The sequence below is a fragment of the Crocodylus porosus genome, unplaced genomic scaffold, assembly GCF_001723895.1.
Source record: "Crocodylus porosus isolate Cpor-Errol unplaced genomic scaffold, CroPor_comp1, whole genome shotgun sequence".
Classification (NCBI taxonomy): domain Eukaryota; kingdom Metazoa; phylum Chordata; order Crocodylia; family Crocodylidae; genus Crocodylus; species Crocodylus porosus.
Window position 1 is genome coordinate 11,550,744 of NW_017728911.1, and position 13,576 is coordinate 11,564,319.

The 13,576-nt window shown below is 44.4% G+C and overlaps 1 protein-coding gene across 1 annotated transcript in view; it reads right to left on the reverse strand.

The window, feature by feature from the left end:
- The window catches only part of KLF13 (Kruppel like factor 13), a 51,105-nt gene extending 37,607 nt beyond the window's left edge, over window positions 1-13,498 (reverse strand). Inside the window, exon 1 of the mRNA XM_019533431.1 lies at window positions 12,865-13,498. Within this exon, the coding sequence (XP_019388976.1) occupies window positions 12,865-13,411 (547 nt within the window). The 5' untranslated portion in view covers window positions 13,412-13,498. The remainder of the gene's footprint in view (window positions 1-12,864) is intronic.
- Between the last annotated feature and the right edge of the window lie 78 nt (window positions 13,499-13,576).

Genomic DNA, 13,576 nt, shown 5'->3' on the forward strand with positions numbered 1-13,576 from the left:
ATCTTGGCATCAATGATGACTCCAAGATCCTTTTCTGCCTGATGAGAAGGGAGTTCCCCAGCCTGTAGGTATGCTGCTGGTTCTTCCTCCCCAGGTGCAGCACCTTGAACTTGTTGGTGTTGAATCCCATCCTATTCTCATCCGCCCACCCTTGTAACCTGTCTAGGTCTGATTGTAGCCTATTCCTCCCATCTAGCGTGCCCACATCCCCCCACATCTTAGTGTCATCAGAAAATTCAAACAGGGTGCTTTTTACCCCCTTGTCCAAGTCACTGATGAAGATGTTGAACAGTGCAGGCCCGAGGGCCGAGCCCTGGGGGACCTCACTGCCCACATCCCTCCAGGTTGAGAAGGACCCATCCACCACCACTCTCTAGGTGCGGCCCTCCAGCCAGTTGGCGACCCATTTGACTGTGTAGGTGTTGACACCACAGTCCCCCAGTTTCTGAATGAGAACAGGGTGAGAGACAGTGTCAAAGGCCTTCCGAAAGTCCAGGAATACTATGCCCACTGATCTAATGATTTGGTGACCTGGTCGTAGAAGGCCACAAGGTTGGTCTGCCTCTAATGAACCTGTGTTGGTTGCCCCTAAGCATAATCTCCCCTGCTGGCCCCTCGTGGACATGTGCCAGGATAATTCTCTCAAAAAGCTTGCCCAGGATTGAGGTAAGACTAACCGGCCTATAGTTTCCCAGGTCCTCCTTCCTCCCTTTTTTGAAGATGGGAACCACGTTGGCCCTCTTCCAGTCCTCTGGCACCACAACAAAGCACCACAAGTGCTCATAAAGCTGTGCCAGGGGTCCTGCAATGACCTCACCTAATTCCCTCAGTGCTCTGGGGTAGAGATTGTCCGGACCAGCTGATTTAAATATGTCCAGTCCCTCCAGAAGTTCCCTGACTAGATCCTCACTGACCCTAGGTCTGGGTACACCTCCCCTGGGGCCTGAGGGGAGTCTGGTGGGGGGGCTGATCTGGTCCCTGCTTAGGAAAATGGAGGCAAAGAAGTCGTTAAATAGGTTAGCTTTGTCGTCTGGTGTGAAGACCAAATTTCCTAGCATGTCTTGCAGGGGCCCCGTGTTACCCGGTACCTTCTTTTTACCCACTATGTATTTGAAAAAGGACTTTTTGTTGTCCTTGATCTAGGTCGCTAGTCCCAGTTCCATCTCCACCTTGGCCTTCTTGACCGCCCCCCTGCAGCCCCAAGCAACTGCGATATAGTCCTTCCTGGTGATGGCGCCACCCTTCCATTGGGTGTACGCCTCCCTTTTAGCCAGGAGATGTTCCTGTATGCTTTTGGTGAGCCATGGGGGCTTTTGCAGCTTCTTGCCCGCTTTGATCTGTGTTGGGATTACCTCCCTTTGGGCTTGGGGGATCGTCTCCTTAAGGAGCAACCACTCTTCTTGGACACCTGGCTCCCCCCCCCCCCGGGACCTCCATGCTTCTCTGATTATTCTCCTTAGCTCACTGAAGTCCGCCCTCCTGAAATCTAGGGCTGCTGCCTTGCTGCTGCAGGCCTTTGCCACCTTAAACGGAGTGGAAATTTCCATCAACTACAATGCGTCTCAGTGTTCCATTAGACTTACATGTATGCATAAGGAAGCTGTATGGAATTTGGGTTGTGATAAGTAACTGGACTGGCAAAGTATATCAATGACCAAAATGCACAAAAACCTACCAAGGAAATCCTATATGAATGTTGTTCACTCTATCCTTGCCTCACTTGTTAAATCAGCATGGTGCAACCTATCTGATACCATTAAAAGGAATTACACATAAATGAGAATTTTAAAAAAATTACAACATTTTCTGAACAACTTTGTAGTATCCTTATAGTATCTCAGTATTTAATAGTTTTATTCCAATAGTGCCTTAAATTCATGCAATAAAATAATTAAATGCAAGCACCTATGTGCTGAGATTTTTTTTAAGGTGTATATGAATTGATTTTTTTTCCCCCTCCCCCAAGATTTGTTCTCTAGTGTGGACTTGTACCTGCATGATTTCACATACATGCACAAAAGGTACCAATGTGAATTTTCCAGTGATCTGGTTAATAAACAGCTCAACATTCCAGAGAATTATTGCACAAAACATTTTACTAGGAATGATGCCAGCATGCTATGCCATGTTCCAACTCTATTCAACTAGTTTCACTCTACATTCTTCTAACAGAGATGCTGGCAGATAGCTGGAGAGACCTAATTCATCTGTTCTGGCTGTAGTGCCTCATTGGGATTTATCCCTGGAATAAGCTAGCTGCAGCTAGCAACTGGGCCTCTGCCCTTCCTCTGTGGAAAATACCCTAAGGTTTCAGTTGAGGCTGTGCAGCTGACGTGCCTAATAGGTGTACCCGTAGCTGCTTTGATCATGTCCTTCAACCTTCAGATGCTTAGAGTTGATCTACCTGGCTACAGGCCTCTGGCAGATGGGAGGTTGTAGGGACTTTACAATACTGAAATTCCACCCTACATGGATTATCCAAGAGGCTTCATTCCAGCAACTGGCATAACACGTAACTGTGACCATCATCTCAGGAGTTTTGAGATGTTGCTTGACAGAGCTGCCCATGAGAAAGCTGAGACAGCGTATTTATCTATCTGTTACAATTTATCATAGCAACCACTCAAAAGTATTTTATCAGTCTTTCCTGAATGTGTTAGTGAGAGAAACTCTTTAACTGATGACAAAAAATCATTGCCTTCCACCAGAGGTCATTTAAGGATATGTTCACATTTATGTAGCTTGACTTGAGCAAAGTTTCTAGTTAGCTGGTGGTTTTACACCTGGGGCTGAAAAAAAAAATTAGTAACTCGTGAGGTCATTTTTCCCATGGTAGCTGCAAAGATGGCTCACAACTCCCTAAAATGCTTCTTGTATCTCAAGTGGAGGCTTTGTGAAACCTTCTGAGTCTGCAAGGCCTGAAAAATACAGGATATGTGCTTCTGACTACAATGCCTGTACTTAAATAACTCACGTTATCTAATTATCATCTAACAATATATGTTAAGATAATTGCACTGCCCATGTGAATGCTGCTAACAAAGCAAGTAGGTAATAAAGAAAAAGAATAGCTATAGGGACATGCTATAAAAAGTACTCTTTAGAGGTTGCCCTTAATTTGGATTGTGAAATATATATACCATATATATATTTTCACTGTGCCAGGCTTATCTGACTTCCAAACAGCTGATCCAAGATCACATGGAGGGAGGAAAAAAAAGTTGGAACTTGCCTAAGTTATGAAATGGACTAGAAACCACATGTCCTACATAAACAAGTTCCAAGTTTCTGCTCTTGAACGTGCCATAACCGTGTTTAGCCAGACAATAACATAATACAATACTTGTGCATTAAACTTTTAAAGGCACCTTTTCTGAAATGAACTTGATTGTGCACTTGTTCTATAATGAGCTCTGTTTTGGCAAAAATTTTGTTTATGCAGGAACTATGTTACAGATGCATATTTTCCAGTGTCCATCAGAAAAGGAATGACGTTATGATGCTCATCCCTGCAGCAAAATAGGTCATTTTGAACTCTTTTCCATAAGGCTGTGATCAGTTCCTATTATAAACAAACCAAACATTGCTCTGTAATTGCCATGTTTCATAAAAAAAGGCAATGGATTCCCCTGGAAACGTGACAGAAAAAATATTTTGCCATCTTTAATCTTTGGCAAGGAGGAAAACAAATATCAGTGTGTAGGGCAGTGGAACTTGGCACTGCTGGATCTTTGGTTGCAAGAGCTTATTGCCACTTGGCACTGTTTAGCAGTTATTGTTAGCTCACGGTGCTAAAGAATGGATATAAAGTAGTTAAGTAGATTACTGAAGAAGGTGGTCAGAAGAGATAGGCTTGTCTCATGGTTAATAAATTTACTTTTATGAAATCATGTTACTGAATTAAAATATACTGTAAACTTCCATTACACAATTTCAAGATCAACCAGGAAGAGAAAGGTTGACTGCAAGTGCCGATGATTTTAACAAAACCAATTCTTCCATAGAAGCAGAAGGGTAATAGTTGCAGGGAAGTAACTAGCCAAGGACCTTTATAAATGTTTTAGTGACATCATTGTGAGGGAGTGCAGATGGAGGTGTCTGGAATTTTTTTTAAACACATCTGCTCCATATAGAGTAGGTTGTATGTGACCAACAAATGCAAACTCATGTCTTAATTTTTGTTAGAATATCCTAATTATATAGTTGCTATAGACAAGGGGGCATATCCCAGGCCGGGAAGAGTTTTGCCTGAATAAAATTTCAGTAAAGACTTCAGGATCTGGTCCAAGGAAAAAGTGCTTAGCTGAAAAGCCATGCAAGGATCAGGAGATTTAGGTCTCTTTAGAGGTTAGTAGTGTTGAGGTGAAGAACCTTGTTAACCCATCAGCTCCTCAGTGCAGTTGAATTCAGCTGCAATCCATTAGGATTAAATCAGCTAAATTTATTATTCATTCCTCAGTCAGATGGGACCAGAGGGGAGTACCTTTGTTTTCCCTGCATTCTAACTTCAGCTTGCCTTTAGTACATCAGTTTTAAAACTTTACTTTTCTTTGAGAAAGTCATGGCTGCCATAGTTCAGAAATGTCGCATTACATTTGACAGTATATGTATAGCACAAAATGGACAACTTTGGTATTTACCTTCATAGGAAGAAAAACAAACACTAGATCTAAGAGAGGACATATGCACCTAAGTACTACAAACACAAATTTTAGGACCCTGCCCTTCACAGTGGAAATCAAAACCAAAAGCTAGTTGCCTAGATTCTCTACAGAGTATGTGGAAAGAGAAGAGCCTCAGAAGTGTGATTAAAAAAACTTGTACACTGGGGCAAAGAGCTGCCTGAAGGTAGGCAGAAGGAAATGCTAAGGACAAAGTGTCCGGAACTTCAGCTCCTGACTTAAGACTGAAGACAAGCACCTTCCTTTATGGAGCAGCCAGAGATCAGAATCCTCTCCTGAGGGTAGGTGGTTAACATAGTCTTTGAAGGAACTGTGCAGGGCCCACTGCCTTCTATTAAGAGACTGCCACTGGTGGAAAGGAAGAGGCATCCAACTTCTGTACAATAAGGGCTCAGGAAAGGGAACATCCAGATTCTTGGCCCTTCTTAGTCTGAAGAGATTCAAACCAACACTTCTCATCTCCCAAGGGAGTGAGCCCTAAGAGCCAGGCTGAACACTACACTGGATACTAAGGTTCTCTCCCACCTTCTTCTGCCACCATGAAGAAAGAAATGTAATAGTAATGGCACCAGAAAGAGAAAACACAGGAGGAGGAGCACAATTTTGTGGTCTTGGGCTAGGGACAGACATTCAAAAATTCTGAGCCTGAATTGATTCAATCTTTGCAGGTTAGTCTAACCTGGCTAGGCTGAATGAGTTTGTAACTGCACAGACATCCCAGACATGCAGGCACATGCCTGCAGTGGCTCAAGCTAGAAGCTGGGGGGCACTAAAGCAGCCCTCCCTTCCCGTCCAAGGTGTTGAGCTGAGGGGGGGTGTGGCCAAACCCTAGCAGGACATTCTGATTAGGAAGTGGGTCTCCCCCCATCCTTCCCCTCATGACCAGACCAGCAGGGAGTTGATAACAGTTTTTATCACCCCTAACTCAGTATCACCTCATTAAGAAAACAATACAAGGATATTACTAGCTACCTGTTGATTTTGCCTTTGTTCTGTCTGCCACAGCACAGACCATAGCCAGCATGTGGTCCTCTAGCTAATACGAAGACACCTCTCAGCAAGGCAGAGGGAAATGGGGAATTCCTTAAAAGGGAGTGTTTGGCCGGGGGGGAGGGGGCGCAGCAGCCTCTGCCAGAGTTCCAGCCAGGGAGCAGAGGGAAGAGCCAGCTCTGCTGTGGAGCAGAGAGCCCCACCCAGCCCAGAGAGCATACTGGGATGCTGGGGGACTCTGATTTAACTTGAACCAGGAAGGGTTCTAGGGCAGAAGTTTTATAAGCCAGTTTGACCCAAATCAGTTCAGTCTGATACTGCATTCAACCAGGTTTGTCTCAAACCAGTTTCAGCCTTTTTCAAACTGGTTTATGTGCACTGAAATTCTGTTCTGTTACAGGTTTAAACCAGTTTCTGATCACTTAAACCAGTTTGTGTGTAATGTCTGTCCCTAGGGGTTAGGGCACTTAAAGAGGGGGTAGTCCAGGGTTCCAGCCATTCAGGACTGTTTATGCATATTTCATTAAATGATCATTAGAAAGCAAACAGAAACAATGCTGGGAACAGAGACAAGAGCCTCAGCTACAGAGTGGGTTTTAAGGATGGAATGAAATCTAGGTCTCTTACTTCGTGCATAAGCTTTGTAACCAGCAAGCTGTGGTATAAAAAGTAACCATTACCACCATAATTAGCTCTTTCAGCCATATTTTTAAAAAGAAAGGTAGCTATAACTGAATTTTGTCAGGGGCCCAGGCACAGGAGAGAAAATTATGGCAATTTTCTGCAATGGCAACTACTCATGGACAGATCTTCTACCCAGGGTGTTGCCTAGGTTCTTGTACACAAAAGCTAGAGGAGACCTGGGCTGAATGTTTTCTGCAGCCTTTAGCCAAATAGGAACAATTTTTTCCAGTACCTGACAGTAACTCTAGTGCAGGGTATGCTTCTCTTCATTTCTTAAGGAACACTTCTCTTCTGTAAGCTTAAGCAGCTGTGGGGTGAAATTTTGGCCCCACTGTACTCAGCGGCAAAGCTCTTACTGACTTCATTGGAGCCAGGGTCTCACCCCCCATGTTCCAAACCGATTGTGCAAAACAAAACCAACTTACTGGGGGATCTGGAGCAATTTCACCTAAAAGATGAAAAAAAAAAATTCCCTCAATTTTGCTGAGCCTTAGAACCTGTGCTACACAGAAACCCTCTAATTTTTTCAGGCTTTAGGGGATAACAGTATAAGTAGTTCACTCAGCTTGTCCAATTTAACTTGCATGCTGTCATTAAACTCCTTTGTAGTCAGTCTCCTTTGTAGTCCGTTCATTTTTTTGAGAAGATCGACCAATGTATTCATTAAAACTTGCACAGATGTACATAGCACTAAAGAAATATTACAAGCCAGACAAGTCTATTTTTTTTAGAATGGAGGGTGAATGAAACAGCCTACTTCAAAAGGACACCATTTATGAATGTAAATGAAGGTATGCAAATAAGTGAAAAGAAATGAAAGTCAAGTAACCTTTTTTGCCTGTACAAATGCAGCTGCTTCATATGTACGCATTAGGCTATACAGATAGTAGACACCAAATGACATGGCCTTTTCCATCCAGATATGATCTGTGAATTAGAGCCTCTAGCTAGTCAGAGGAAGCCTAAGTTGGTTTTAAGTCACTTTTATGCTTTGCTGATCCTGAAGCTGGGTGGAAACTGAGCTCCAAAGCTGCTTGAACTTTCATGTAGCTGTGTAAGGTCAGAAGGAAAGAGAGAGAAACCCAACCACTCTATGGGCTACACAGAGGGATAGTCATCAAAAGGCCAACCAAAACAAGTCTAGGGCTGTTTTGTACCATCAGAGCAGTGTGGGCTCCAGAGCTGACCCAATACTTGGGCTTCTAAGGAGAATGTGACAAGGAACATTATACATTTCACCTGCAGTGTGGCTTTTTAAATCTTTGTGTTGGTGATTTTACAATTTCATTGCAGAACTTTGTAATAAAACAATGTGGCTGGCCCTGCAATCTGTGACCCAGCATTATCACAGCAATACTACACATCAGCTCTAGGTAGCTCTGTATCCCTACCTTATATCAATATGCTCAGGTAAATGTGTAAATATTTGATGACTGAAGCTGTTCTCCTTTTACACTGCATATGGGAGCAGGATGGATTTTACACTAACTTCCCACCTGTTGGAGTGGTGGTAAGATGCTGATTTGACTGAAGGATAAAAGCAACACCTCTTGAAAGGGAGCAATGCTGCCAGGGAACAGCAAGAGGCCAGACAGCTGTGAGAGAGCCAGATTAGCTCCCTTCATGCAAGAGAGGCAAACTGGTTTTTTATGGAACCCTAGAGCTTGTCTACGCTGCCTAGATGCCATGCCCAGGAGCACTGCAGTGAAGCACGCCAGGCCTGTTTGTCCCAGTTTTGCACATGTGCCAGACAGAACATCTGAGAGGGCCACTCCCAGCTTTCTGGGATTTGGTGCATGCTGAGTAGCTTCATGGTAGCAGTGTAGAAAAGGCCCTAGACTCCAGTGGGTTTCAAGGCTCAACACCACTTCTTAAAGCACTGCATTTAAGACCTTCCTCTGTTAGTCTAGGGACAGAACGTATACATAAAGCAGTTTAAGTTATCAGAAACTGGTTTAAACCTGTAACAGAACAGAAGCTCAGCACATATAAACCAGTTTCAAAATGGCTGAAACTGGTTTAAGATAAACTTGGTTGAATGTAATTTCAGACTGAACTGGTTTGGGTCCAGCTGGCTTATGAAACTTCTGTCTTAGAACCCTTCCTGGTTCAAGTTAAATCAGAGTCCCCCAGCATGCTTTCCAGCTCTAAACTGGGCTGCGCTGTGCTGTTCTGTGCTGCTGTGCTGCATTGGCCCCGGTCTTTTGCTCCTGAGCCAGAACAGTGAGGGCTGGCTTATAGGGGGGTTGGATGGGGGGAGAGGTGGGAAGGGCAAAGCCAACTGGGATGCAGCCCAGTCTACAGCGGGGGAGTGGGGGGAAACCCTGGCTGGGGGTTGGGACCAGGGAAGGGGTGTTAAACACTCCTTCCCCCACTGAAACTTACTGCTGGCCGCAACTGTGGACTACAAATCCCAGAGGCACCTGGAAGCAGGAAGAGGAACTGATGAGCAACCCTGCAGAGTCCCACTGCTGTAATTGTGGACTGCAAATCCCAGAAACCTCAGGGGTAGGAGGAAAAGGGAGTGAACACACAGCTAGAGAACTGTGCTCTAGCATCCCCCCACCCCGGTTTCTGGCTGGGCATGTGGCTGCGTTTCTTGAATCAAAGGTAAATGTCTGTTTACTTGTGTTTCAGTTTAATCTGTACAGCTTAAACTAACCTGAGTAGTTCCTTGTGGTTCAGTGGTACAATCCTTATCTGCCACACATGAGACCCAGGGTCAATTCCTAGATACCTATACCGAATGTTTTTCCCAGCTACAAAATACTACAAATGCCACAAAATACAATTCCCAGACACTTATACAGCCATGGAGGTACCAAACATCTGGACCCAGGCTGGCCTTTGGATTCTGTCTCAGTCACCTAAAGTGGGAATGGAAGGTCTAGACAGCCTCCACTCCTCCAAAAACAACTCCTGCCTAGGCATATGCATCAGAGGTCTGGGGGACTTCTCATGCATACACCATGATCTGGAAGGATCAACGGTTGCCAAACAGACTAACTTGCAAAGACTGAATCAATTCAGCCTTGGGCTTTTTGACTGACTGTACCTAACCTTAAAGAAGAATGACCAAGAAGCTCAGCCAGGTAAACTCCCTTTGTCTGCATAAAACCTCTGTATTGGAATTTTCTGGGGTTTAGGGAAGTAACATCTTTAAAAAGCCAAACAGGAGTGTTTGGTAAGTTTTTGTGTCGAAGGGATCACAGTGACTGAGGTCAGACACTTTTACACATCTGTGTGAATCATCACACAGCTTTTGAAGTCTGTGGGATTCCATGTGGTATGGCATTTGGACTTCAAAATATAGACTCCTACACTAAATATAACCTCCTAGTCCACATTAAGACATCAAGACTCTATGGCCTGTGATTATATAAAACTCCATGGCATCCAGCTAGAAGTGGGTGGAAAGTTTAAACATAAAACAAAGTGTGTGGGGGCAGGGAGTCGGCAGAATGGCAAATATTTAAGCAAACAATATTTTCAGCCTAACCCTAGAGTCTCTTGGTCATGTGGCATCCACAGGCATGAGATAGGTTAACTGACATTGTGGTAGAAGTGCCAAAAGGCATAAAAAGGTTTTGCTACTGTCCGGTGCCTGGCAGCACTAACAGCGGTATAGCTGGACTGAGTAAAGCACTAGTGGGAATGTTGTTTCTGAACTTCTCCATGGCAAACAAGACCTGAGGGTGAAAGTTCTTATTCCCCTACTGGGAATACAAGAGTTAATTAGTACCAGTTGTGGTGAGTTCTCATTCTGGACATTTGTCCACTAGAAACTGCCCAGAGACCACCAAAGTGGATTTCCTGCGGGGCAGCAAATGGCCATTAAATAATTCCAGCTTTCAATCATTACTGATCTGGGCTGAATTTGAACCACTAGCATTTGAAAGGTTCTGCATCTCCTTGCCCATAACATATGACCTCAGCAATCTAGTCGCCCTTCTCCCATGTGTTTTGGATGTAGAGAGAATCCTTTAATTTATGAGTACAGTAGCAGACTATGACAAACATGTTTCTAAAGCAAGTTACAAGCTGTACTGTACGCGTACACGTTGTCACAATCGCTAGCATCCCACTTGTACCCTGAAGTGCTATTCTCAGCTTTCAGCTTGCACATGAATACAAGCTATTCCAGTTTTATCAAACAGGCGAGAGACCTCTAGTCTTTAGAAAAACTTTGTGATCAAATTTTTTGGTGAGCAGCTGTGGGGGTTACTGAGAAAATGGTTGAGAGCACCTTCCATGTGAGGTTCTCCCAAAGTAATTCCAACACCCTGATAAGTAAGCCTTGCCTTACCTCTGACAAATAGGTAAACTGTGGTATGGTAAACCAGAAAATATAGGAAGTCTGAGCTGTCTGTTATAACTCACCTACTATGAAAATAAATGTTCACCTTCCTTGGCAATGGCTGTCAGTTTTACATGCTGAGCTTCTGGCCTATCCCAGCTATTTTGGGCCTGTTGCAATATGTATTTCTTTTTTTGTAAACATGGATTTTCAATGTCTTAATTGAAAATTCTGTATTTAAAAAGTGAGAGGTATTTAATCCTGTCCAAATCTGACTCCAAATGGAGAAGGAAACAGTCAGGTCTGTCCTGTGGCCAGCGAAGGGAACTTGGCAGGTCTGTTTTCTCATGTCTCTTCTGTCTGTGTGGGAAGCTTTAAACAAAGAAGCTCTAGTCCCTCGGGGTCCTGCCACTCCCAGTTCCAAACTACTCTTCCCTTCTTTTGCTCTAACTTGCACACACGCATGTTCTCTGTCTTGCAGTGACACTTGCTATGGCAATAGCAAATTAAACCCTACAGTGCTGAAAAAAGTAAAGGAAGAAGAAAGTAAAAAAATATACGCAGGGAATCTGGAGCAAAGCCAGCGTCCCTGAATGACTCCAGCCCGCCCCGAATGACGTCCTCCACCCCCTCCCTGCCCTCCCTTTCCCTAGAGGGCAGGCACAGCCAAGCCCTGCTCTCTTCATCAGAGACAGGAGTTCCTCTTCTCTCTTTCTTGGTTTCTAAGCTGCCTTGTGACCTCAGGGACCTTGCAGTGTTATTGTGTTTAAAAGGAAAGCAAAGGCCAAGCATAAGGGAATGAAGAGAGAGGGTTAATAGAGATTCTTCTCTTAAATCAAGCAGCAAAACCTTTTTTGCACCCATCAAGGGAGCAAACTCTGCTGCAAGGCACAATGCAAAACAAGGCAGGCGGCGTATGCCATCCCTTTCACACCGAGAATAGTCCCCCTCTTACCCACAGGCAGTTTACCACGCAGCATCACCCTCCTCCCCCAACAAGCAAAACACACCCCAAAGCCAGAAGGGCTTTCATCTCACCTGACAGCCTAGCAGGGAAAGCTGGGTTATATTAAATGGGAACTCTGGGTGTGGCCAAGGCTGTCTGCCTTAAAACTAGAGCTATTCAGGGCTGTAATTTGTGGAAAGCATTTAGCTCTCTCTCTTTTCCTTACATGACTTATTTGTGAATGGGCTTGGATTTTTCCAAATCTGTTTGTTTGAACTGACTTAGGGAATGGCTTAAGTGGGCGCGCCCAGGTCTGTGCTCTGTCTTGCAGTGAGCACTTTGAGGAGGAATTGGTTACCTAAAGGTTGTAGGGCCTCTGACCTTGTGACTGAAACTGTTTGCAGCAGGAGCAGGGCTGCTAGGTCACTGGGTCAGTCCATTTCAAGATGGCCATGTTAGCACTTCAGGCACAGGTACATGTGCAAATGCTTGTGCATGAGTGCTCGCCAGGCTTTTGCTCTTGTGAACATCTCATTGGATAAAATAACCATGGTTATGTGAAGGCTAACAGAAAATGAAGCCTCACAGACACTAATCAAAATGAGCCCGTGGTTTGTGTTTACAAACGTATGTTTGTAAATTAGATTTGGCCCAGCTGCAATGGCCCCTTGGAGTCCGTTGTGTGCGCCCTCTCCCTCTACTCTTGTTATGATAAATGTTCCCTCTGACTTGCTCTCAGCTTTCCCCATTCCCTTTCTGGGTCACTCCAAATTCAAGTGTCTCCCACACAGAAAGAAAGAGAACAAACTCACTCAAGTGCCTCTAAATGGTTTAATTTAAAAGCAATATATATGGATATTAGAGTTTGCGTAGGCAGTAGTGGCCTGTTGATTTCAAGGTAGTGCCAAAAGCAGAGTGTTGCAACGGGCAAGAAAGATGCAGGAGTAAGCAGCAGTGGAGAGGGGAGTTAGTCACTGGGCAAGAAGTGCCTGGCAGGTAATGAGTACAGATCTTGAAGGGTCACTACTAAAGATACAGGCAGCATCCCAGCCTGGAGGACTTTACAGCATTGAAAGGAATAATCATGTTACCGTTACAAATATGATTATGATCATTATTCCCCAATGTCTTGCTCTGAAAGACTAAATCAAATTGCTGGCCAAATACAGGGATTGGTTTTTTTGGGGGGTGGGGGGGAAAGAGAAGGGTTCTTTTATTTATTACAAAGCTGTAATGAATAAACCTTCGGCTGGCTAGGAACTAACCTGTGTGGGTCCTTAGATGAGCTTTGAGATGGGAAGATTTGCCATAAACTTTTTCGCAACCCACGTAGTAGCATTTGTGCTTTTTCTGGGGTGACTCGGGGTCAGCCCGGCTTCTCCCCCGTCTGTTCCTTTGTTTGGGGCTTGGCTCACTTACTGCAGCCAGGCTAGTAGGTGTGGCTGCTTTTCCTCCTCCACGCTTGCCGGCTGCGAAGACGCTTTCCTCCCCAAACTCCTCAGGAGAAAGAGCAAGGCTTATTTTTTCTCTCTTATCAACACTCTCCGTTTTTTCCATCCGAAGGGCAGGAGAGTTTGGGATGTGCTGGTTTAGATCGGCTAAAATCCTGGCCACCACAAAAAGCGATGATCCATTGTCTTTCCCGGTCTCTTTTGCTTCCCGCTTTTCTTCTCCATTCGAGGGAAGTGGAAGAGGTACTGCTGCATCAGGTCGAGGGTCTGGTTCCCCTCTGGGACTATGGATGATAGCACGATTGGACATAGAAACAAGGCACTCGGCTGCAAAGTGATCCCCATATGCTGCTGTTGCCATTTTTCATGTGTGTAAAAAGAAAAAGAAAAAGAAAAAAAAGAGGGGGGAATGAGAGAGAGAAATACTCTTTCTCTTAAAAAAAAAAAAAAAAAAAAAAAAAAACACAAACCTTTTGCACTTAAGCTAAAGATATCTAGATATCGCCAGCTGGGTCCTGCTGAACCG